General features: G+C 52.5%; 2 protein-coding genes across 2 annotated transcripts; one reads left to right on the forward strand and one right to left on the reverse strand.

Annotated features, from left to right (window-relative positions):
• The first annotated feature begins 57 nt into the window (after positions 1–57).
• Positions 58–4,100, forward strand: NSUN5 (NOP2/Sun RNA methyltransferase 5). Its single transcript, XM_044002630.1, has 10 exons — positions 58–193; positions 346–468; positions 1,232–1,403; positions 1,493–1,601; positions 1,692–1,830; positions 1,927–2,042; positions 2,721–2,899; positions 3,312–3,522; positions 3,621–3,761; positions 3,841–4,100. The coding sequence occupies exons 1-10, from the start codon at positions 101–103 to the stop codon at positions 3,935–3,937; spliced, it is 1,380 nt and encodes a 459-aa protein (XP_043858565.1). The 5' UTR covers positions 58–100; the 3' UTR covers positions 3,938–4,100.
• Positions 4,085–21,597, reverse strand: LOC122754319 (nuclear envelope pore membrane protein POM 121C-like). Its single transcript, XM_044002629.1, has 13 exons — positions 21,156–21,597; positions 19,653–19,856; positions 19,009–19,167; positions 17,753–17,833; positions 16,896–17,067; positions 11,832–11,923; positions 10,581–10,651; positions 10,199–10,323; positions 9,803–9,905; positions 9,209–9,385; positions 6,957–8,780; positions 6,524–6,649; positions 4,085–6,312 (listed from the first exon to the last, which is right to left on the reverse strand). The coding sequence occupies exons 1-13, from the start codon at positions 21,287–21,289 to the stop codon at positions 6,215–6,217; spliced, it is 3,366 nt and encodes a 1,121-aa protein (XP_043858564.1). The 5' UTR covers positions 21,290–21,597; the 3' UTR covers positions 4,085–6,214.
• Positions 21,598–25,670: the final 4,073 nt, after the last annotated feature.

The following is a 25,670-nucleotide window of genomic DNA, read 5'->3' on the forward strand; positions in this document are numbered from 1 at the left end:
CGGAGGCCAAACCGGACGGGTCGGTGTGGCGCGCCTGCGCAGTGGTTGGGGCGGCCACGTGGGGCGCCGCGGAGCCGGAACCGGGAGGCGGAGGAGGCTCATGGCGCTGTACGGGGCTGCGGCGTCCGTGCTCTCGGGGCTAGAGGCCCACCAGGGCTCCCTCAAGACCCTGGTCTATAGCAGCCGCTTCCAGGTATTGCGGCGGGGGAGGGGGGGGGCGGCAGGAGCGGAGCGTGGTCAGGCTTGGGCTGGGGTTAGGGGTCGGGGGTCAGGATCGTGAGGTCGGGGGTCAGGGGCGGGGCGTGCGCCTGATGCCCACCTGTCCTCCCCGCCCCTGGGCCGCAGAACGTCCGGCAGCTGTACGCCCTGGTCTGCGAGACCCAGCGCTATTCGGCCGTGCTGGACTCGGTGATCCGCAGCGCGGGGCTCCTGGAGACGGAGAAGAAGCTGAAACCACACCTGGCCAAGGTGAGGCGCGGGGGCGGGGTCAAACCGAGCCCGGCCCCCCACCCCCTGCCCTGGAGGGGCTGCTGCCTGAGGCTTTTTCACCCATTCCGGCACGAAGGCTCCGTGTAAACTGCCCCGTGGTCATGTTCTTGTTGGCCGGGGAAGGGGTGACCGTGGGATCCAGGGCTCACCTGGGCAGGTACAGTGGAAAGCCTCTGGAGCAGTGGCTTTGGGGCTAGAGAGCGAGGGTTCAAATCTTACCCGATACTTAATAAGGCATTTGTGAGCTTGAGCAAGTCCCCTCCCCTCCCCGGGCCAACGAGGTCTCCTGCAGGTGGGACCCTCTGAGAGACCCTGGGCTCAGAATGCACCTTCCTGGAAGGCTCAGCCCAAGCTCTGCCTTCCACACAGAACCCTTCCCCAACTCTCCTTAGTGCTTCTCCCTCAATCACCCGTGTTTATGAGGTCTGTGCTTGAACTCTCTGAGGCAGAGATAGTTTCGTTTTGTCTTGGCTCCCGCCCCCCCCCCCAGTGCCTGACACATAGTAGGTGCACAGCAAGTGGTGACTGAGTAGAAAAATGGGAGGAGCCACCAAAGGCTCTTTGTGTGCAGTTAGTGCTTCTTTCCTTGACTTCCCTTCTCCAGCCTGGCTCATTGGGTTTGCTGTGGGCATCCCGACCCTCTCTTCTATTACAAAGGAGACTTGCCCAAGGTTAAATGAAGGGGATTGGGCGTGGGGACGGGGGTGGTGGGGCCCTTCGCTCAGTGTCAGTCCCTTCTCAGGTGCTGGTGTATGAGCTGCTCCTGGGCCGGGGCTTGCGGGGCGGAGGCCGCTGGAAGCCTGTGCTATCCCGACATAAGGCGAGGCTGCAGGCAGAGTTTGCCCGGCTCAAGGTGAAGCACTGTGTGAGCCGCAACGAGGACCTCCTGGAGTCGACTCCTGGAGCTGTCAAGGGTGAGTGGGAGCCCGGGGCAGTGGCTGGAGCCGGAGGCTTGGGGAGGCCATGGAGGGGAGTCCGAATGCCTTCTGCCTTTGTCTCCTAGTGGTGCAGCTCCCCCGCTTTGTGCGAGTGAACACGCTCAAGACCAGCCTCGCTGACACCATCGATTACTTGAAGCGTGAGGGCTATTCCTACCAGGGCCGTGCTTCTGGGTAAGCAGAGCCTCCTGGGGCCAGGGCTGTAGGCTGGGCGTGTTTCCCAGCCTCTTCTCAGGCCTCCTCCTTCCTGCTCTCCCCTGATAGGCTGGACGAGCTGCGGGCCTTAGAGGGGAAACGCTTTGTTCTGGACTCCCTGCTCCCAGAGCTGCTGGTCTTCTCTGCGGGCACTGACTTCCATAAGCACCCGCTGTACCAGGCTGGTCATCTCATCCTGCAAGACAAGGTCAGGAGGAGGGGCGGTGCCAAAGCTGGGGGAGGGATGGTGAGAAGAGGTGGGGGTGGGGGGTGTCACTCAGTTCTGACATCGTGCCCCCACCAGGCCAGCTGCCTCCCTGCCATGCTACTTGCCCCTCCACCTGGCTCCCATGTCATCGATGCGTGTGCTGCCCCAGGCAATAAGACGAGTCACCTGGCTGCTCTGCTGAAGAACCGGGGGTGAGGCCAGGAGAGAAAGGGCTGGTGGTGGGGAGAACCAGGCAGCCTCTAGCCTTGGCTGTCTCCTGACAGGGAAGGGAACTTAGGGGAATTTGGGTGGAGAGAGATGGCTTCCTTTCAAAACCTGGTTCGGATCTAGTGGTTTTGGGGTCCATACCCCTCCTCTGGGGTCTAGATGAGAGGATGTTGGGTGGGAAGTCCCACCTTTGCCTTTCTTCATACCTCATTTGAGAGGTACCACGTCCTAGTGGATGGGGCACTGGACCCAGAGTCAGGAAGGCACGAGTTCAAATTTCACCGCAGACATTTTGGCTTTGTGAGGTCGGAGAAGGTTCCTCATCTCTCTGAGCTTCCAGCTTTTCCTTTGTCAAAGGGGGTTGGACTAGGCCACCTTGAAGGTCACTTCTAGGTAGGGCTACTGGTCGAGGCTCGTGAGGTCAGTGAGGAAACTGCGGCTCGGCCGAAATGGTCACACCCAGAGCTAGGAAGCTTCGGGTCTCTTCTGAGGCCTTGTGCACCTTTAGAAAGAACCTTTCCAGAGGGTTCTGGTTCCCCGCCTCCCTCCCCCAGCCAGACTGCAGGCTCCCCGTTGGTAGAAAGTTGTTTTCTCTTCCCATCACCCCCACCCCAGGTGCCCAGTCAGTGCTCGCAGAACTGACTCGCCCATTTCCTCTGTAGGAAAATCTTTGCTTTTGATTTGGATGCCGGGCGGCTAGCAGCCATGGCCACACTACTGACCAGGGCTGGAGTCTCTTGCTGTGAGATCGCCAACAAGGACTTTCTCTCTGTATCTCCCTCTGACCCACGTTACCGCCAGGTCCAGTACATCTTGCTGGACCCTTCTTGCAGTGGTTCTGGTGAGACGGGCAGAACTCCAGGGGAGCTCTTTGGGTGAATAGGAAGAAGTGACACTTGAGGGGGCCAGGAAGGCTTGTGATGGGAGAACCCTGTGGGTCTCAGGAGGGTTAGTTCCCCCAGACTTAGAGCTATTTCTCCTGGGATTGCATTTTCTTCCCTTACATGGATGGACAGATGGCTTCCTTGCTGGTGCCTGCTCCCATTCCCATGGCTTTATCCATGCTGCCCCTTGGGCCAGGAAGGCCCGTTCTGTAACCTCCAGCTTTTGGAATCTGTGTTTAAAACAAGAATTACTTTGCATTGCCTTATTGGTGAATAGGTTCTTTCTTCTAGCAGAAGTCCACTCTTGGAGGCTGGGATGGCTGTTACCAAAGCCCTGGTGCTTAATAAATGCATCTTGTCTTCTTCCAGGCATGGTGTCTCGGCAGCTGGAGGAGCCTGGAGCTTTCAGCCCCAGCCAGGAACGTTTACACGCCCTGGCTGGCTTCCAGCGCCGTGCCCTGAGCCATGCACTCTCCTTCCCGGCCCTGCAGCGCCTGGTCTATTCAACCTGTTCTGTGTGCCAGGAGGAGAATGAGGATGTGGTTCGAGATCTCCTGCAGCAGAGCCTGGGCGCCTTTAGGTACTGGGCAGGAGGGAAGCGCACCTGATTGGCCTTCCTTTAGGGAGGGGATGGGCATGCTGCATACATTCTCTCTTCATTTCTACCCCTTTTCCCAGGCTTGTCCAGGCGTTACCTCTGTGGCCACAGAGAGGTCTCAGCACATTTCCAGGTGCAGAACACTGTATCCGGGCGTCTCCAGAGGCCACGCTCACGGGGGGCTTCTTTGTCGCTGTCTTGGAACGTGCCAGTGGGGAAAGGTGAGTGTTTGGGCTCACAGGCCAGGGGTTTGGGTGTCCTGCCTGGAAAGGTCTGATTGACTTCCTGTTCTCCCTATAGCCCAGCTCCAGAACCACAACTGCTGGCCGAAGGACCTGTACCCAGCGTGGCTCCCAAGAAAAAGAAACGACCAAGGCAGAAAGCATTACCTACGTGAACATGGGCTGTGCTCCCCCGGCTCTTCAAACATGGGAGCAGCAGCCGGGAGTTGGACCCTCTGGGGTCAGTTCTTGCTTCTCATCGTCCCTCCTCCTGAGCCTGCCCCTACCCCCCCCCCATGGGAAAAACCACAGGAGGCATCCAGTGGAGATCACAGTTTTGTTTATTTTTAAAATCAATGACATTATAAGAAGCAAGGAAAAAAAATTGCACATTCACACAAAATTCCCACCAGACTCAACAGGAACAGCGTCTCTTGGAAAGTTTTGTCTCCTGTTCCTGTGCGGCCTCGCGCGTGTCGCCGAGGCCGCGAGCTGAGTGGGCGCGGGCAGCTCTCTGGGCTGTTCTGCTGACTGGCAGGCTTCTTGCTCCCACCACTGCCATGGAAAGACTGGTTTGACCTGATTCAGCTTCCCCCCGAGGCCCCGCGGGACTGAGCAGTGGCTGGAGCTTGAGAGACCCTCCAATGCCCCTCTGCCACCTCCAGCGCTGCTATCACAGGGGGGAAAACCTTGCCCTAGCCACATTCACATACATCACATTATTATAAAAGAATTAACGATTCCCTGGGTGAAAAGGGAGTCTGAGCGAGCCCTTCCTCCCCCAGACGACGTCAGGCTTCCTTCTCACCCAGATCTAACTGCTCAGCTAATTTCTGGACAACAGCTTTGTACTTTCTCACAGCCTCAATGAACCAAGCTTGAAGGAATTCAAAAGGCAATTTAGCTTAAATATAAAAATAAATTTTATTTTGTTAAAAAAATGTTTAAATATTTCTTTTTCTTTTTTTTCATTTTTTGAAATTTAGACTTAGGCAAATCACCCACACACATTCACACTTCTCCCAGAAGTGATGGCATAGCAGCAAGGCTCCTGGGCCAGGGAGAGGGGGCTCTGGGCTGATTTGGTATTGAGAGGATGGGGCACGGCCCTAATCTGGAACAAGTGGGCTTTGGGAGGCTGTGTGTAGCTTACCTACTCTTTAAGAGGGCTTTCCTTCTTGGCCCAAAGGAACTGAAGGAGACTACCTTGAGCACACGTCCTCCTTGCTGAGGGGGTAGGGAGGTCCTTGGACGAATACCTAATACCAGACCTCCATGACCCCCCTCGATGACCCTAGAAAGGCATGTAGCCCAGAAGTAAAATAAGCTTATGCCCTACTGTGAGATCACAAAGGGTATGTGTGTGTGTGTGTGTGTGTGTAGGGGAGCCCAAAGCAAGGGGGGGGGGTCATCCTCTGCTTACATTCACAGCACCCTGTCCCTTGGGCCTTATTCCTTCCTGGGCTGCCATCCCTTCAAGTCAAAACACTGTTTGAAAATTCAGGAGTCACTCAGCACGTGTAGCATCTCACGGCCACATTCCACATCCAATTGAGCGGGTCCGGTTTCTGTAGGAAACTCCTGGACCCTTAAAAAGCTTTTAACATCAAGTCCGGCACTACCAACATGCCGCCACTCACACAAGTCAATTTTTCCTCCAAACTCGATTCAATGAGCATCAGACAGAGCAACACTGACAGGACACAGCTTTATACAGACAAACCCAGAAAACAAAAACAGGACTGCGGAGGAGAGGGTGCGAAGCTGAGAGCAGCAGTGTGCTATGCTAGCTGTCCTGCTCCCTTGTTGGACAGGGGCTCCAGGGAAAGGCTCTGTTGGCTAAGCAACCCTGAGGTTGTGAGGGCTACATTGGCCACAACATCCCTCTCTCTTTTCAGGGGAAGGGAAAAGGGTGGGGTGTCAGGAATAGCCTTCAATGAATAGCCAGACCCACCGCAAGAACAGGAAGGCTTCCCTGGGGGACAAAGTCCAGGAGCAGGAAGCAAGACCCCGAGGCGCAAGAAGCAAGACCCCTGCCATGGCAGCCGCATGGAGCAGGAGGAGAGCTGGGAGGCTCAGGGCCAAGCCCTCCCCATGCCCAGGACCAGAGGCGAGGCAGGAGGCAGGAGGCAGGAAAAGGGATCCTTGGCCAAGCTGACAGACACACATACAACGAGGAGACGAGTCAGGAAAGGAGAGGCAAGGCTGACGATATGTACACAAGTTTCTCCAGTTTCAGCAGTGGAACTGTTCAAGTAAAAAGGGTTTCCACCCCTCCGCTTCCAGGGCAGCCACCTTCTCGGCAACTGCTGCTAGAGGGGGGGTGGGGCTGGGGTGGGCTTGCTGTACAAAAATGGGGACAAGGATGAGGCTCTTCACAGCAGGAGCCAAGGTGGAGGGCTTGGTGGAGGTAGGAAAGGAAGGGAAGGGTTTGGTGGGGGAGGGTGGGACAGCTATTTCTTTCGGGTGTGCTGTCTCCGGGCCTGCAGGCGCTGCCGGGCCCCAGGGGTCTTGGATCCCGCACCAATGGAAAACGAAGGGGTCGATGGTCCTAGAGATGTATCCAACACACTCGTCAGACTGAGTTCTCTTGGGAAAGCCACCCATGTTCCCCAAGTCCCTCCCTGGTCCTTGTCCGTGCATCCCAACTGTAAAAAACTGAGGAGTAACTGACCCCGCTCCAGAAACTCAGGGAATGACCAATGCCAGAAACTTCTAGCCTCCCCTGCCCCTTCGATGCTCCTCAGACAAAGAGTACTCACCAAAAGATGGCCCTGCTCCCACAAAGCCCTGGGCTGGCGTGGCTGGGGTCCCAAAGGAAAGGCTACTGCCCACCGAGCCTGCTCCGGGGGCTGGAGCATTCTGGCCAAAGGTAGGCGTGGCAGTGCCTAGAAAAAGGAGACGGCTGAAAGCACTAGGCGCCAACAGCTCCATTGGCACAGATTTCACAACCACCCCCAACCCCGCCTCACAAATGCCCAGGGTCGCTCCATGGAGGTGCGGGTGCCTGGGCAAGCCCAACCAGGGGGCAGTGCAGGCCACCTCTAGAGCCAGAGACAACAAAGGGTGAGCCCACAATGGTGCAGTCCCAGGACGGAAGCCTGATGGGCACATGCAGACTGGAGAGCAGTCAGGAGGGAACTGACGACATGACCTTTAAAGTCCTTCCAAAGGGGGGACCTCCCACCATCTCACCTCCAAATACAGGCTTGTTCTCGGTGGTGTTGGCCACACTGAAGGCAAAGGGTGTGCTCTGACTCGGGCCGGCCAGGGGGTTCTGGTTCAAGGCCCCCCCAAAGGGGGTGGTGGCACTGGCCGCCCCACTCTGGTTCGCTCCAAAGCTGAACGATGGGGTGCTCGAGCTGGTTCCAGGGACCACTGTGCTGGCCCCAAAGCCGCCACCACTGCCACTGGCTGCAGGCGTGGAGCTCCCAAACGTGAAGGGGGCCAGGGTCATGCTGCGGAATACAGAGCCGCTGCTGCTGCTGGTGGTCTGTGTGGAGGCCCCAAAGCTCGAGGCGGCAGTTGTGCCAAAAGAGAAGCCTGTGTTGGTGCTGCCAAAGGCAGGCTGCGTGCTGGCAGGGGCGCCAAAGGAGGAGGAGGGCTTTGCCCCACCGAAGGCCGGCTGAGCAGCACTGCCAAAGGTGGGCTGAGTGAGGGCCGGGCTTGGGGCTGCTGAGCCCCCGAAGCTGAACGTGCTGCTGAAGCTTGTCGTGGGGCCTGCTTTGCTGACCCCCTGCTGCTGCTGCCCATCAGAAGTCCCGAAGGTGGGCTTAGGGGTGGCCCCTGGGTAGGGAGGGGGTGGCATCGTCTTGGCACCTGAGCCAAAGGGGGTGCTGAATGCAGGGGCGGTGGTGGTGGAGCCGAATGTCAACGTCACCTGGCTGGTGGACGGCAGGGCTGCTGTGGTGATGGTCCCACCAAACCCAAAGCCAGTGGTGCTGCTGGGGGTCGAGTGGGCGGCACCAAAGGTCGTGGTGGTTGTCACAGCAGTGGTGGTGGTAGCAGGCTTGTTAAACTGGAACATGGAGCCACTGGATGGGGTGAAGCTGGCGCCAGCGGCGGGAGCGGCCCCAAAGAGAAAAGGCTGTGACAGGGAGGGGGTGGTGGTGGTTGTGGCACTGCTGCTGGTGGCCACTGCGGTGGTAGTAGGAGGGGCACTGGTCGTGGTGCTGGCCAAGTTGCTCAGCCCAAAGCCAAAGGTGGGCTTGGAGCTTGAGTCAGTGGTCCCGCTAGAGGAAGCGGTGATGGCAGCAGGGGCAGCGGTGGTGGCAGGTGCTACTGTGGCAGGCTGGACGCTGGGGAGGCCACTAAAGAGGGGTGCCAGGACGGCCGTGGTGACGGCTGTGGTGGGGGCTACAGAAGAGGGCTGTTTCAAGAAAGGGGAAGTTGAGGCCAGGGGCACAGAGGTGGGGGGGCCCATACTACCAAAGATGGGCTTGAAGGTTGAGGTTGAGGTGCTGGGGGGTGTGGGGAGGGCAGTGCCACAAGACACAGGAGCTGTGGCAGAGGGGGCAGCCAGCAAGGAAGCTCCACTTTCCATTTTAGGGGGAACCCCAAAAATGGGTTTAAACATGGGAGTGGCAGGAGCGGGAGCAGGAGCGGGAGCAGGAGCAGGAGCAGGAGCGGGAGCAGGAGCAGGAGCAGGAGCGGGAGCGGGAGCGGGAGCGGGAGCGGGAGCGGGAGCAGGAGCAGCAGAAGTTGGAGATGGGGTACTCAGCATTCCAAAGAGAATGCTTGGCTGGGGGGAGGTGGTGGTGAGGGGCTTGGTGCTGGCGGGGGCAGGGGGCTTGGCGGGGTTGGGGGGCTTGGAGGAGCTCTCTGACACAGGTTCCTGTGAGGCCTGGCTGGGGGTACTGCCGGTGGGTGTGGCTGAAGAGATCACAGAGGAGGTCAGGATGGGCTTGGCGGACGAAGAGGTGGCAGGAGGGGACCCTGGCTCTGAGGGCCCTGTGGCAGCAGGTAGGCCAGCCAGCTTCAGGGGGGAAGGTGCCCCCGCAGCAGCTGCTCCAGATGGGTCTGTAAAAGACAACAGAGGGCTGTGTCAGGAAGCAGATTCTCCCCCCCCCCCCCAGACAGTGCCACGCCCACAGCAGGCTCACAGACGCTAGTTGTTATACACCTTCCCTCAATTTTACAGTCAGAAAGAAAAGACGCTGGGCCCAGCCAAGCAGCAGGCCAGCAGAGACCTCTAAAACGGGCCCGGCCCCAGCTAGGACGACGGACAGACAGACGCTGGGAGCAGAGGGCACCTGGACTTGCCCTCCTTGAAAAGGGCTTTAAAAACGCTCCAGATTCCAGCTTCAGACACCCAAGAGCTGCAGCAGGTTTGCTGTGGACAGGGCCCATCTCTGGGATGAGGCAGCACAGGGCCCAGCAACTGAGCAGGCCTTAGCTCCCTTGTCTGAACAGGGAGGCTGAGAGGCCTGCAAAGACCCCCCCCTCACCTGTGTGGGCTGGGGGGCCCGGGGAGCTCTGCATCTTCTTTAGACTATCCAGCAGGGGGTTGGCACTGGGAGCTGGAGGAGCAGCTGCTGAGCAGGAAGGGGTCTCTGGGGCTGGTAAAGTGAAGGGAAGAGATCGAGGGGCAGGGCACGTCTCCGACACAGAAGCAGGAGGAGAATCTAAGAGAAAGGAAAATGTCAGACGTGGTTCTCCTTTTGGAGTCAGAGAGCTTTAAACAAACAAATGGAGGAGTGGCAGGACCCTGAGTATTCCTGGGTCTTCCAACCCTATTATGTCACTGGAGGGGGCCCAGGCAGGGGTTAAGTGGCTTCTCCAGGCTGAGGCCAATGGAGTGGACAAACCCTCCAGCCTGAAGCCCAGGCCTGACCTTTTCTCTGGACTAGCAGCTGTGCTCTCTGTGGTCAGGAAGCCTGGGATGCAGTGCACTCCAGGCTGTACGAGCAGCCCAGGTGAGCATCTCAGATGAGACTTCACCAGTCAACTGTAAATTTCTGGGCCCCTCCCTCTGGGAAGTGACCTTCCCATTCAGAAGGGAGCTCTTTCTCCTGGGTGACGGATGCCACCGAGTGCCTTACCTGTCTTCTCCTCTAAGACTTTGTTAAACCACTGCAATGCAGCCTTCTTTTCCAAGTCTAGGTCTTCAGCAGTAATCGAGTAACCGAGCTGGGGAGGTGGGGGCTGTCAGAGACAAAGGGACGGTTAAGCCTAGCAGAAGGGAAACCCCTGAGGACCCCCGGTGCTGTATGGGGGCTTCTGGCCCAGGTAGGATGTGGGAGAGAAGGGAGCAGGGCTCTAGGGAGACCTTTGGGCCCACCCCAATTACCAGGGACACAGAACCTTCTGGTCCATGGACAAAGGTCAAAAGGGCGTGTCACTGGGGCTGGGCTGGGCCTTCCCCAGGAGCACTAGAGTAGGCAGCTGAGCCTGGAGCTTTTAGGAAGAGGCCAGGGGCTCCATGGAGGACACCATACCAGGCTGAGCTGGTCCCCTCGCCGAGAAGCCAGCAACTGGACTTTACGCTTGCGCTTCCCACCACTCCCAGAGGCGGGCGGGGTACTCCATGAGCTCTGCTTCTTCCCTGTGGGGGTATCTGTCCCTAGAAGGAGAGACAGCACAGTTAAAGGAGGAGCAGGGTCTAACCCTTCCCCATCGTTTTGACCCTTGCTCAGGTCTGGACGTCACATCCTCCACACCTCCTGGAAGCCAGGAATGGACGCTTAAGTTCGTGCTGATTTCATTAACCACAACCACCAGAAAGTGCTTGATGGCCCCCCTCCCTTAAACCAGGGCCCTACTCCCTGCTGTACTGAGAGCTCTCCCACCTCTTCCCAATGACCCTGACCCCCAACTGACCCTTCTCTGCCTGAGATTCCTTGTCTGAGGCTGTGGGTGTCAAACAGCTAGACTGATGAGACTCTTCTTCTCTGTGGGGAAAAAAGAAGTCAGACGCAAACTTTGCAAGACTTTCTGGACAAAGATAAAGGAAATTGGGTTGAAGGGGCAGCTAGGTGGCACAGTGGCCCTGGAGTCAGGAGGACCTAAGTTCAAATCCGGCCTCAGACACTTAACACTTACTAGCTGTGTGACCCTGGGCAAGTCACTTAACCCCAATTGCCTCACCAAAAAAAAAAAAAAAGAAAGAAAGAAAGAAAGAAATTGGGTTGAAATGTCACTAAGTCAGTGATCCGTAAACCTAGAACAAGGCCACGACCCTAAGTCTCTGTTGGCTCACCTACTAGTTACCAACCATTACATTTTAAATTCTTACCCTAAGTAGCCAAAAAAAAAGGGCTAATAATGCCAATGGGGCCCACAGGAAACACTTCACTCTCGGCAAAAGTCTTAACCTAGCACTTGAGACCTGAAGCCAACAGGGAAAGTCTAACTGCTCTGCAAGAAGGGGTACAGACGCAGCAGCTGAGGCACCAGTACCCAGCTCTGCCTCTGGCTGAGGACAGAGCGAGCCGGGGAGTCCTGGAGGGCCTGTTCGTCTCTGACACAGGGTAACCCTTATTCAACAGCCCACTCCATAGAGCCCTATAAAATGTCACAAGCACTGACCTTCACAATCACTCTGTGAAGCACTAGAATACAGACATCACCCCATTTTTCAAACGAGGAAACTGGGGCTCATAGAGTTTCAGTGCCTTGGTCATGGTCACACTAGTTCAACAAACAACTCAAATCCAAGTCTCGTACACCAGCCTGCCCCCCCCACAGTTATAGACATGGGAAGGGGAAGGGAATGGGACAGAAAGATGAGGGCCATGAGAATTTGCTTTAGCTCTTTCATTCTTTTTCTGGACCCTCATTTCTCACCTTCTCGGACTGTGGGGGGACTTGGGCTAGCCTGGTCACTTTATTTTTTAATTTTTTTTAGTGAGGCAATTGGGGTTAAGTGACTTGCCCAGGATCACACAGCTAGTAAGTGTCAAGTGTCTGAGGCCGGAATTGAACTCAGGTCCTCCTGACTCCAGGGCCGGTGCTCTACCCACTGCACCACCTAGCTGCCCCCACTTGGTCACTTTACTAGGAGCCCTGTTCCTCCTCCCCTGGCCCAGAAGGGCTCTTGGATCCCTTGGAGAGGGAGGCCAGTGCAGTTACCGTGCTTTCTTCATGGGCCTCTCTGGAGTCTGGGAGCGTGATGAGGCGGGGCTGGAGAGGGGTGAGGCATTGGGACCACTTCTCTTCCACAGCTGAAATCCAAACAAATTCAGTGTTAATATTCTTCCCCAAATGGAGCAACTTTGCCCATAGGCTCAAATCACAATCATGGTTCGTGTGAGCCTGTTGCCAAGTAACAGGACAGACCTGAGAACAACCGTGTAAGCTACAAAGTGGCATACTCAGGTTGAATGCCAAGCAAAATTGCCTTAAAAGACTGCCCTCAAGGTGTGGAGGTGGGCCGAGGTGGAGTAAGCCCTTCCCTTCCCTTCCCCAAACTCCTGCAAACAGCTAAAAAAGCACCAGGCTGAGTTCTGACGGGCCTATCTGCAGCCCATGTAAGCAAAGGGAGACAGCGAGAGGTCTGCTGACCCTGGGGGGGGGTTGAGTGCCCTAGGTCGAGAAGTCCTGGATCTTGCCAAGGGCGGAGGGGCCAATGGCATTTCTGTGGCTCACAACCCAGTTCCTTGGTCACGGACCCACAGCTGTGTCCAGGGGTGGCGGTCCAAGGTGAGCAGTAGATATAGGCCCTAAATAGTTCTGAGCCAGAAACAAGTGTAGAAGCAGCAGCGGCTGTGCGGCTCAGATCCCAGGAGCACAACGAGGTCTCGAGAGCTAGCCCCTAGCCTAGTCTGAAGAACCGCAGAGGAACAAAGCAGGGCAGGCATCCCAGACCAAAAGAAAGCCTGCACTGTCACTGTGAGGGAGCAGAGCCTGCCGGGGGACTCCGCCTGCAGTCTACTGAAATGACAAATGGAGCAAGCAGGCCTGCTGCTCAGACCCAAACCCACAGGAACTCGCTGAGCTGAGACCAGGGAGGCAAGGATGAGAATCTGCCCTGGGTCATACCGCTCTGGGAGCACTGAGAGCTTATAGGTTTCTGGCCCGAGCTGGCCCTGAGATCCTGAAAGAATGCACCATTCAGTACCCAAAGAAAGAGGCAGCCACTGGACTGGCGTAGAGCTTGCCTCCAGAAGTGCCCTGGGGCTGGCCCTCACAGCAAGTCCAAAGTCAGAAAGTAGGCATGGTGGAGGAAAACAAAAAAGAATCCCACCACAAAGAGTGACTGTGGCGCCAGAAGAGAGTGACTCCAGCAAACATTTATGAGCCAACCTCAAAAACACAGCTTAGGCACAAAATTCAACTGGCCTTCCTGGATGGGATGAAGCCAAAAGTAAAAAAAAAAAAAGTTTTGTAAATGGAATGAGAACGCTTGAGGAAAGAACTCGAAAAGAAATGAGAGCACGGAAGGAAGGAGTGGAAAGGGAATTCATAGTTTGACACAGGAGCTACAAAACCTAACTAAACAACCAGCTCCCTAAACATTACAATGAACCAAAAAGAATCCAATGATTCCATGAAACCAGACATGGGAAACCAAAGTCAAAAGACTGGAAAAAAAAAACACATCTCAAAGTACCTCAGAGCAAAAACAACTTCCCTGCAGATCTAGGAGAAAGAATTTCCAGAACCATTACGCTTCCTGGAAGCCATGACCAAAGAAAGAGCAGAGACAACTTCAAATCTCCCAGGAAAACTGCCCAGATTTCTTAGAACCAGAGGACAAAGCGGAAATAGGGAGAATCCTCTGATCACATCCCAAAAGAAATCCCACAGTGAAAACTCCCAGGAGCATTGTAACCCAAATCCAGAGTTTCCAGGTCAAAGAAAAAATACTGCAGACACCACCAGGCTGGAATTTGCTATTCTAGAAGGCAAAAGATCCAGGCTTATAACCAAGGATAACATACCCAGCAAAACTGGGCATAATCCTCTAGGGGGAAAAAGGCCCTTTGAGGAAACAGACCTCCAAACTTCCTAATAAAAGACCAGAGATACTTAGGAACCTTGAAGTGCAGACAGAAAAGAGGGAAACATGAATGAATCATCCTCAGGGGCTAAACAAGGACAAGCTGTTTATATTCTGATATGGGGAGATGATCCCCATATGCCCTCAGAACCCCATCATCCAGGGCCACAAAGAGAACCCAGTCATAGCAGAGCTCTTCAAACTAATAATGGTTTTTATCTTTTTTAACAGTCTTATTGTATTTAAACAGGTACCAACCATTCTTCATTCAGGGGACCATATGAAAAAGGAGGCAGATCACAGGCCAGTTTGCCAAGCCCTGTGACAGAGGCCTGGGAATGATTCTATTATGTTTTGATGATTGTGAAAAAAGAAAGGAATGGGAGTAGACAAGGAATACCCCAGGAAGGAAAGAAAAGGAAAGTTGGGGGAAGATTTTCTTACCTAATCAGGGTGCACAAGTCTATATAAAGGGGTGGGGAGAACAGGTGACATGAGTCCCACTTTCATCTGAACTGGTCAAAGGAGGGAAGAACACGCCTGTACTTTGGGCACAGAGGAAGCAGAAGGGAGGGCAGATTAAGAGAAAGAGTGATCCTAAGGAGAATAAACTCTAGAGATGTACAGCAATATTTATAGCAGCAATTTTTGTGATGGCAAAGAACTAGAAACTGAGGGGATGCCTGTTACTTGGGGAATGACCAGTAAGTTATGGTTTAGGAGTTGATAGAACGCTATTGTGTTGTAAGAAACGATGAAGGGATTTGTTTCAGAGAATCCTGGGAGGACCCAGAGGGAAGTAAGCGGAACAATTTATGCAACAGAAACACTATCATGAAGACAAGCAATCATGTTCCAAATGACTAATGATGAAAAACGCTCCCTAACTCCTGACAGAGATGAAAGCACTGAGTTTCCCGTTAGTAGAGGACTTCAAGCGAAAGCCAGATCAGATCTGGTCAGGGTTTTCCTTGATTAGGTGCAGCTTAGAACAGATGGTCTCCAAGTGACTGCCTGACCACACTCAAACGACGAACCAGTAATTAAAAACATTTAAAAAAATAATTCAAGCAGGTGTGTGGTATGTTGTGGAGAGGAAAATGATGCTTTATAGAAACCTGATTTATGGGATTACACACCATACCACTACATTATAAGGTTATTTTGAAAGTCAAGGACATTAGTGTGGGAAGTAAATACGGTCATGTATACAAGTGTACCATGCAGACATTTACTCTATCTGTTTATTATGTGTATATACACAAAACTATTGCTACTATTACCTCATCTAACGCTCTCAAAAGCACCCTACTCTAACCTCTACCCCCAAAACATCTTATGGGAACTATGAAGAATTCCCTAGAAAGAAAAAGGTAGCAACTGAGACTGTGGCTAGAAAAGATGTCGCTTAGTAAATGTCTCCTGTCTATCTTGCTTTTTATGTAGCATAATTATAATTGCACCAAGGAGGATATTCTTGGGAGGTCTGGCTTAAAAAAAAAAAATCTATGAGATCAGTGCTGTCAAAGTTATTCCTTTTTTGCTATTTAGAAACAGGATGTTGAGAGGTGATTCTAAGGTAAGAAACAAAATGTCTTTGTTTCAAGGTCATGACATTGATCTGGGTTTAGAAAAAGCTGAGTCCTTCAAGAAAAAGCACCCCACCACTAAACATCTTTTCAGTAGGGTCTCAACATTGATAATGATGTTCCAATGTAAATTTTAGAAAGTGTTATCAAGTGAATGAAACAAATACAGGAGGAGGTGGGAAAGAACATTGGTATTTTAAGGCTTAAATGAAAATAGCAATTTGCTTAATTAGGACTTGTGGAGAACTAAAACGTTTGCTAGTCTTCCTCAGTCTAAGTCAGAAAAGACTACAATTAAGAGCATTTGCAAATCACTACTTACACCATAAAAGAACTGTCACCTATAATCAGTGGGGCTATTTGCCACTTAATTTTCTTTTTAAAAATAATTTCCTTTCAAAGAGAAGTCTCATTATGAAAGGATTCCCTTTTGCTTCACTATCCCTAAACATCTGAATGGATGCCATAATCAAGACTCCTTGTGTATGTTTGGAATTAGACTGCTTCAGGTCCTTCTCCCAGGGATAAAAATAATTCTTTCCCCTGCTCAACCTTCAGGACTGTCATGAGGACATGGGCTTCTGTAAGTGGGAGTGGGGCTGTGTGTGTGAATTATTGCTATCCCTGTTGTTTTTGTCGCCATGTGTTATTCTGAGGATGAGACAGAGGGGGAATTCTCCCAATCAGATGCTGAGGTCCCTGAGCAAGGAGAGCTTTAAGGGGTAAGAGGCAGAGACAGTGGCAGAAGAACAGTCTAGGAGCAGATGGGCACCTGAAAAAGCTGGGCTGACTCTTCTCCTTAAGCTTGGGAAGACAGAGTACTGGACAAACAGAATGGTTTCTGGTGGAGAGCACTGGAGGCACTCACATCCTCAGGAGAAAGCCCCCTCTCAAGTTAATGAGATGGGGGAGGAGGCCACCGCCTTGGGTGGTGTGCTAGGGGAAAGAGCCTGGAAAGTGGACAGAGGTGAGCAAAGGGAATGGTTTTGAAAGATTAACTTGCCTTGGGGTTCTGACTCGAATGTCTGTGAGCTCCCCAGGTGGTGTTTTCCAGGGTCCTCCCGGACCACCCTCCCCAGGTGTGCTCTGGCTTGCGGCTAGGGTTCATTGACTGGGCCTATCCAGAGAGTTCCCTAGGGGCTTGGAAGTGAAATCGAGCGATAATGGAATAGAATTAATAGGGCAGAAAAGGTTGAAGATCACTCAAATCCCTAAATCAGGGATGCATTTCATGTGTAGTCTATTTTTAGGGTCACTTTGACAGGAAGATTATATTCCTGACTACTTTAAAAGACTATTATTCCAATAATTAAATCTGAATAATGAGATCAGTCTGATATTTGACCTAAAGCCACTCATATTTACCTTCTCCCAGTCCTTTTGCTTTGTGAGAGTATTGGGAAACTGAGTCAGCCACGCCATGTTCTAAACTAAGACTCTTGACACATCCCCAGCCTGGAGCCTATGGAAAACCACTTCCCTATCAGAGGTAGTTTCACCGAAGGGATAGACTCATGTGGCTACAACTGGAAGCTGAATAGCATGAAGCAGACATGTCCACCAAGCCCAGACCCCACAGCAGACCTATCACCCTCAAGGCTGTACCTGTGAGAAACCCCTGGTGGAGCTGTAGGAGCTGGTGATGGCATTGCGGATGGAGCTGGGGATGCCCCCTGGGGAAGTGTTAGGCAGGGAGCTGGTGGAGGAGGTGCGAGATCTCTTGTTCAGGTTGTCCTCCGAACACTGGGAAGCGAGGCTTCTCTTCAGAGATCCAGGCCTGATGAAAGGAATGAAGCTGGTTGGCTACCTCTTGGGAAGGGACATTTCTCAAGGCTACCTCTAACTTGGCCACAGCACCTTTCTTTATGCAACCCAGGAGACAGAATCATGTTAATGTAACAATTCAGCTCAGTAGTTATGAAAACAAACTGGGAATATGAGGAAGATCCAAGTATTTGAAATGTAACCCTGCTTAAGGCTCTGAGGGTGACAGATTCTATTCTTTTTTTTTTTTTTGCAGGGCAATGAGGGTTAAGTGACTTGCCCAGGGTCACACAGCTAGTAAGTGTCAAGTGTCTGAGGCCATATTTTAATTCAGGTCCTTCTGAATCCAGGCCCAGTGCTTTATCCACTGAGCCATCTAGCTTCCCCTGACAGATTCTATTCTGAGCCAACATAATAAGCAAAGAGAAACAGTTCTTGGGTAATTAATTATAAGCATGGGTCTGGGAAGAATTGCTTAGACTCAGGCTCTGTTGACCTCCTTGCTCAACATTCTATTTTTTTTTTTTTGGTGGGGCAATGAGGGTTAAGTGACTTGCCCAGGGTCACGCAGCTAGTAAATGTCAAGTGTCTGAGGCCAGATTTGAACTCAGGTCCTCCTGAATCCAGGGCCAGTGCTTTATCCACTGTGCCACCTAGCTGCCCCTGCTCAACATTCTATTAAGAGAACTACTACTTACTTGGGAACAAGAGACGCTGGGGCTCCATTTGCTACCAGGGGTTCAAACGCTGAGTGTCCACTCCCACTACTGTCATGGCGCCTGCAATGACAAGAAGTCCACAGTCAAATGGATTTTTGTTGGGGGGTGGGGGGCAGAGGGTGGGAAGGGAAGATGGCAGTGGGAAGAACATCCCCATGATTTCAGGAGCTTTAAAACACCACCAAGAAATGTTTACTTCATTCTCAATCAGGAAACTGAGTTCCTTGAACACCTGGTACGCAGCATGGAGATCCAATCCAGGGTGTTCATTTCTTTGACTGCTATTCTTATCTGAACAAAATGGAATTCAGTTCAGCATTTATAAAGCATCAGCTAAGTCCAGAGCACTGGGGATCTAAAGATGTGGCACAACCAGCACAGCCCTGTCCCACTGAGCACATGGCAGTGCTGTCTGCTCTCCTCCTAGGCATGAACTGGCCAGTGTTTGGGGAGGCAACCTCACTGAGAATGACCTCTTCCTTCTCATCCTGCTTGTCCAAACCTACTCTAAATGAGGATGGCATGAATTACCACTCGCCACATACAAGTCACAGCTCTAGGTACCCTGTTTCCCTCCATTCAAGGTTCTTTTAAAAATCTGAGTCAGGCTCCTGGAAGAGAAGCTGGGGGAGCATCAGACGCCTGGCACTATGCTGTCTGGGACAGATTACTTTGGCAAGGCCAATGACAGCAAAACAAGGAGCCTGAAATGCCTCCTTGGAGAAGCCTGCTTAGTTTTGGCACATCTCCTCACTCTCACCCTATCTCTGCACACAGGGCAAGAGGGTTCTTCCCTTCCAGGACCTTATCGAACATGCTCGAGAATGACTCCCGCTGCCTTGAGTGGTCCTGCATAAGCCTTTCTGTGTTCTTTGCTAAGGCTCATGCCCATTATGGGACTATTAGACACCACAAGCTAAGCTTCCTGGCATTACTTTGGGCACCAAGGGATAGCCAACAGTCAGAACAAGATGACCTAGCCACACATTCAAGTCCTTTTACATAAAATTCCGTGCCCTGGGGTTGGGGAATGTGAGGTTAACAAGTGCAGCATTGCCAATAATGCTCTTCAAGGTCCTTGGCATTATAATTCTCGGTATTTAGGAGAAAGCAACAAATGATAAAAAAATTCCACCCTCCTGTCTCACGGAAAGCTAGAGTCAAGGACCCCATTTCTGCCCAATAACAGAAGTCCGTCCACATGAGGACCCTGTCTGGCCCCACTGGGCTGTCACCTTCGCTTGTTTTCTTGGGCATCACAGAAGATGTGATCGTCCTTCTCCACTGCCCTTTTCCGACTCTCTGTGAGTGCGTTCATCACAGTCTCCTTGGCACATGGGTCTGGGGCATTACTGGATGGTGAGGGCCCAGCTGGATTCACGACCTGCTCCAGTCTGCAGTGGGGAGACAGAAGTCAGCGCTACTAAGATAGATCACTGTGTTACTCAGCGTAGACAGAAATCAGCATAATCTCCTCTCCCTGGTACCTATCCTTGTCCATTCACAGAAGAGCCGCTAGTGATCCAGGGTGTCCTTGAGGCCAAATGAACGAAGCTCATAACTCTAGAGCTAGAGAGGACCTCAGAGGCCATCTCCTCAATCTCCCTCCATTGGCAGACAAGGAAACGGAACCCGTGAAATTCTGAGACACGGCCCCCCACATACCAAGTAGCAGAGACAGGCTTTCAGCCAGGTCCTCTGACTCACAGAGAGCTAGTGCTCTTTCTGCCCTACTAAGGACCCTTGGGGACTTTGGGTGAAGGCAAACCCTTATCCTTTCTCCACTGACGCATTTTTCGGTCGCTTTTGTCAGCAGAAGAGCTCTAAGTATATACCAGGAACACAAAAGGAGTTTTCAAGCTATAAAACGCATACTCACGGGGAACGGGGTAGATCTGGGCGAGCAATCCTCACGGTCACGGGGCTCAATACCATGTGGGAGTTTCGGGCAGAGAGCACATTTTTCCTCTGGTAGCCTTCCCAACACACTGTGGGAAGGGTCCCCAATGAATACTGTGCCTGCTGAATTGGATATCTCCTCCGTGGAGCTAATGAGAATCGGTTTGGAGTAGTCAGGTGGTCCCTGGACAGAGAAGGGGGAATATGCCTTTACACCAAAGGCAGCAACTGACAAGGACACCAACTTCATGGTGGAATGTGATAGCAGCCTAGCATGCTACTGTGGGATAGGGAAAGAATGCGACTCTCAGTATCCTGGGACCTTTTAAAGCATTTTTTTTATAGCATTTTAAACTCAAACGTCAGAAAGTGACCAAGGACTACGCCCTTAGCATTTCAGAACTACCTTCATTCACAAAGCTCTTTCCAACATGTATTTGTTTTCTGTAACTCCTTTCTGGAGAGACACAGACAGACAGATACATAGAAAAACATAGACACACAGACAGACAGACAAACTGTGTGTATGTGTGAGTGTGTGTGTTAAAGTTAGGCTGTTTTACAGTACGAATGCCCATTTTCATATTTATTGTTTCTCTTACCCCAATGGATTTTAAAAAATTCACCCATTATGCCACAAGGCAAGAAGATAGTGATCTCAAAAACAGTTAACTTTAAAAAAAGGTTAAGAGTTATTTTTGGTAGCTCATGATTTTATTATTGCTCTGGACACTCAGAAGTAGAAATATCACTGAATGAACTAGAGTGGTGGGGTGGGGTGGGGTGAGAGGAAGAGATGGCTTTATCCTTTGGGCATTCCCACCCTTCTCTACCCTGCTCCCCCAAACAAAGGAGACCAGAGGTGACTGGAGGGAAAAGTCCTGAATCCTTCCTCATGTAACCATCTCTATCTCCAGTACTTTCACCTCCACCACTACAATCACTCCTACTCTTTGCCTCTCCAACTGTATCCCTAAGTGGCTCCCCCTGCTATCTATTAGAAAAGACACACGATGCCTAATCTGGGTCTGAAGGAACACATACCCTTTACTAGGAAGCAAGGCCCCCCCAATCTAATGCCTCTCTGCACCCCACCCGTTATTCACCCCCAGATTAGCTCCCACCCGCCAAATACAAATGCCACCATCCAATCACTTTCACCCCTTGCTGGGGACTGGCTGCCAAAGCAGCTGGGGCGCAGGGATGGGGGCGAAGTGTCTGGAGGCCCTGAGTTCGAATCTTCTGACACTTCCTGGCGGTGTGGGCCCCCCCCCCCACCCGCCGGGTTGTCTGCTGCTCGGTGGGGGAAGGGGACTTCCCCGCCCCTGCCTCCCAGGGTCGCTGTGGGGAGCGCCACGGTCCATCCTGCGCCCACGCGGGGTCCGGCCGTGGGCTCCCCCCAGGCCCCAGGGGCGAGCCGGAAGGGGCCTCTCCGGGGGAGACCCCTGCCCACCCCCACGCCCCTTTAGAGACGGGGCCTTACCTGAGGTGGAGCCTGCGGACCGGGCTCAGCAGCTGCGGAGAGGTCAGCTGGGGCGACCGCTGGGGGCCGCCGGGCCCGGGCCGCTCCCACCGCGGGGGCTCCGGCGGGCCCGGCTTGCCCAGGTAACCGCCCATGAACGGCTGCGGCTGCAGCGGGGCCCCGTTGACCGCGGCCTTGGCGGGCGGCGGGCGGCGGGCCCGCGGCTGGGAGGCGGAGGAGGGCGGTAGGCTAGAGCGCGGGCCCCGCGACGACTCCCGGGGGCTCAGGCCCCACCAGGCCGCGGCGGCCCCCAGGCCCAGCCAGGCCAGCGCCGCCGCCGCCGGCACCAGGTACAGCACGAGGCCCAGCAGCGACAGGCCCAGCAGCGCCGCCGCGCCGCTCGGCCGAGCCCAGGAGCCCCGGGCACCCCCGGACGCCGTGGCCCGCCGCCGCCGCTCGTTCCGCTCGGCCCCGGCCCCGGCTCCGGTCCCGGTCCCGGCCCCGGCCGCCGCCGCCGCCGCAGCCGGAGACATCGCGGCTCCGCGCCGCGGGGAGGGCTTAAATATCCCAGCGTGCACCGCGCCGGCGCGCAGCGTCACGGCGTGCGCGACTCTTGTCGATGCCCGGCCCCGGTAGCGAAGCGGTGCGGGAACAGGCGCCGGCCCGTTGCTAGGCAACCGCACAGAGGCTCCCGAACGGCGTCTCGTCCCGCACGAAGAAGGGCGGCCCCTTCCGGGAGCCCGGAGCTCGCCGCTTTAGAGCCCGCGAAGCTGCGCGCACGCGCACACGGACCCCTGGGGACCTCTGCCCGGCTCTGACGTTGGCCACGCCCACTCCCGGCGCTCAACCTTAAACGCACACTCGCCGCACACGCACTCACCGCACACTGCACTCATCTCACAGGTATACACACCACACACTCACCACATTCAGACACACTACACTCACCATACACACCATATACCTACACCACACTCCACACAACATACCCAACACGCTTAGTACACATGTACACACTCACCACATACATATACACGCCCCATATTCACTGCACATTCACCACTTACCCATATACAACTTAGCACACACACATACTACATCACACTCATTATCCACACATGCACACTGCCCACACCCACAATAACTACCGCCAATCCCCCAACAGATGTGATATACACAGTAAACACAGACACCGAACAGATCCCACACAGCAAGCCCCACCACCACACACATTAGACATTATCACCCCCACACATACATCAGACTCTACCTGTGCAAAGAATCGGCATCACACCCAGCGGTATGTCACACACAACAACAACAATAGCTCACAATAATAGCACTTACTATGTGCGCTACAATTACAATTATTATCTCATTTGATCCTCACAACAACCCTGTGAGGAGAAGCTATTATCCCCATTTTACAGATGAGGGCTAAATGATTTGCACAGGGTCACACAGCTCTGCTTGAGGTCAGATTGGAGCTCAGGTCTTCCAGCTTTAGACCTGGTGCTCCTGTCCCCTGAGCCACCTATCTGCTACATAGCACACAAAGGGAACACACACCACATAGCCCACATCAAAATCCAATCCACCCGTCCAAACTTAAGCAGGCATACTAAACAAACATTGATTCAGCGCCTGCTGTGTACCAGGTAAAAAGGAAATACTCCTTGCTCCAAAATAATTTCTATTCTCTCAGAATATATGTGTATATCCTATATAAGGGATAAGAGCTGAAGTTTTGAACCCAGGTTTGACGTATATATGTGTATAACTGTATACCAAATACAGAGAAGGGGATTGACCTGTGATTGTGTTTCTAGGTAGGGTGCAGGTGAACAGAGTTGCCTGGAGTGCTGAGAGGCTGTGACTCACCCAGGCTCACACATTATAAATGGATACAAAACAAACACAGGGGAGGCCCTAGCATCTAGGTGATGAGGAAAGGCCTCAAAGGGGGTTGAGACCATGTTCAGTGGACAAACTGCACATAAATCCCATACTGCATTCACCCCTCACACACTACACAGCATACATGCTATACACATCCATAAAACACACAACCAGTGTGTTACAGCAATCCTAGCACCCCCCCCGAAATCTTATGTGTTGCACACCAGTCATCACAGAGCAAAGACACCACTAATTCCATTTCTAAGCCTCATCACACATCAAATGATGCCCAACTAAACACAGCATATGCTCTCCAAGAGTGGCCTCTTTTCTTCTCCCTCCTCTCATTTACCAACCAATTACATTTCTTTAACATCACTGGCATCGGGGCAGCTAGGTGGCGCAGTGGATAGAGCACCGGCCCTGGAGTCAGGAGGACCTGAGTTCAAATCCAGCCACAGACACTTAACACTAGCTGTGTGACCCTGGGCAAGTCACTTAACCCCAATTGCCTCACCAAAACAAAAACAAAAAACAAAAAAAACCCCCATCACTGGCATCCATGGTTTTGGGGGGCGGGTGACCCCTCTAGCAAGAGCTATCGGAACCCCTTACTCTTCAAGAGTTACTTTAGCCAAAAGAGTCATCACTCTGTGGCAAATATGGTGATGAGCCTCTTCCAGCTTTGCCAGACTGGTGGTTCTCAAACAACACATACTGAGAAAGTTTGTGTTTGGGCATGCTGGAGTTTATTGAATGAGGTTGGGGGATGTGGAAGACGTGGTTCAATTGTTCTCTTAGGACAATAATTTTGACAGTTGTGTGGAGGATGGCTTGGAAAGGGCAGGTACCTGGAGATTTGTCAATGAAAAAATTGATGTAATGGTGCAGGTGAGTGGGAATTGGGGACATGAGCTAAGTTGGTAGCTGGGTGAGTGAAGAGAAGGGAGTGTGTGTGTGTGTGTGTGTGTGTGTGTGTGTGTGTGTGTGTGTGAGGGGGTGTATGTTCCTTGTTTTCCCCTTGCCCCATGGCCAAACAGAGTCAGTCTAAGACCAATATCTTTTCTCCCTCAGCATCTCTTTGAATACTCGTGTCAGAATCACAGAATCTTGAAATTGGAACTGAAGAGGCCATCTGGTCCAGTGAGCCCTTGGACAGGAATTCCTTCTATAACATCCTCTGGGAGGAGTCAGTGCACCTTCATAAAGGAGCGCAGGTGAGGCAGAATCCACTGCTCCCTGCGGCACAGTCCAGTCTACTTTTGGATAGCTCCATTCAGAAATGTTCCTTTTAATTGTCTACGTTTATCTCTAAAACTTCCATCTCCCAAATATTAGCCCTTCAGGTAACTGGCGATAGCTTACATGTCCTCCTAAGCCCTCCCTTCTGCAGGCTCAATCAGCCTTCCCATGGCACCAATCACCCAACAACCATTTATTAAGTGCCAACTGTGTGCTGGTCACTGAGACTACAAATACAAAAGTGGGACATCCCCTGCCCTCAAGGAGCTGACATTTTTTTGGGGGAGGTCTTTAGTCCTCTCACCATTCTGGATCCCCCTTTTCTGAACACTTCTTGACTTACCAGTGTGTGTCCTCAAAGATGGAAGGCAGAACTAAAGCCGGTATCCCCGATGTGTTCTGGACTCTATGCCATACTACCTTTTTTGTGGTTGCTGTGTCCCACTGTTGACAGCTACCATCAGCAACTCCTGACAATAGATTCAGCGAGTGCTGTGTCCTCTTACGTGAATAACTACAGAACCCTAGTGATAGAGGAAACCCCTGGCAGGATTATACCAGCAGAATCCTTGCTGCTTCACTGAAGGGTGCTTCTGCACTGCCCAAGCCTGACATGTCTTTACCTGCCTCACTACCTGACATATTCCCCTTTGCCTTCCACAAGTCTGAGTGAGAAACGATGTAAGCAAGTATGACATAGTGAATTGCTTGATTTCATAGGGAAGGTTGAGGAGGGAGGGAGGAAGAAAAATTTAGAACACAGAATTAGCTCAAAGACCTTAATCTCATCAGGGTGGGCTCAAGGAGGGAATAACATTCACACCCAATTGGGAGGAGTAATCTATTTAACCCTACTGGAAAGTAGGAGGGGAAGAGGATAAGGAGGGAAGGGTGAAAAAAGGGAGGGCAGAGCAGGGGAGGAGGCAGTCAGAAGTAAAACACTTTTGAGGAAGAATAGGGTAAAAGAAGATAGAAAACAGAGTAAATATCATGGGAAGGGAATAGGATGGAGGGAAATAGTTATGATGATTGACTATAATGGCAAAATGTATGGTACCTACTTTACTGGGCTATTGTCAAGTTTAAGGTACTATATAAAAGTTATGATGAACAGGATGCTATCAGAAAAACCTGGAAAGACCCACATGAACTGAAGCAGAGAGAAATGTACTGTATACAAAATAACAGCAACAGTGTAAGATGATCTGCCCGGAAGCACGTGGTTATTTTCAGCAAGGCAAGGATCCAATATAACTCTGAAGGACTTATGAAAATGGCAGCCCATCTACAGAGAAAGAACTGATGGTATCTGAAAACATGGAAACACAAATTGTTTTTCTTTGACAATTCCTTAATCTAAAGCTTTTTTAAAAACTGTTTTCTCTCACAACCTAA

Source organism: Dromiciops gliroides, chromosome 4 (assembly GCF_019393635.1).
Source record: "Dromiciops gliroides isolate mDroGli1 chromosome 4, mDroGli1.pri, whole genome shotgun sequence".
Classification (NCBI taxonomy): Eukaryota; Metazoa; Chordata; class Mammalia; order Microbiotheria; family Microbiotheriidae; genus Dromiciops; species Dromiciops gliroides.

Coding starts and splice junctions, on each gene's coding strand:
- LOC122754319 (XM_044002629.1), bottom strand. CDS start 21,289: ATGGGCGGTTACCTGGGCAAGCCGGGCCCGCCGGAGCCCCCGCGGTGG. Junction 8,781..9,208: donor GGGCCCCCCAGCCCACACAG/GTGAGGGGGGGG, acceptor TGTCTTTTACAG/ACCCATCTGGAGCAGCTGCT. Junction 6,313..6,523: donor GGGAGCAGGGCCATCTTTTG/GTGAGTACTCTT, acceptor ATACATCTCTAG/GACCATCGACCCCTTCGTTT.
- NSUN5 (XM_044002630.1), top strand. CDS start 101: ATGGCGCTGTACGGGGCTGCGGCGTCCGTGCTCTCGGGGCTAGAGGCC. Junction 2,043..2,720: donor GCTCTGCTGAAGAACCGGGG/GTGAGGCCAGGA, acceptor TTTCCTCTGTAG/GAAAATCTTTGCTTTTGATT. Junction 3,523..3,620: donor CAGAGCCTGGGCGCCTTTAG/GTACTGGGCAGG, acceptor CCCTTTTCCCAG/GCTTGTCCAGGCGTTACCTC.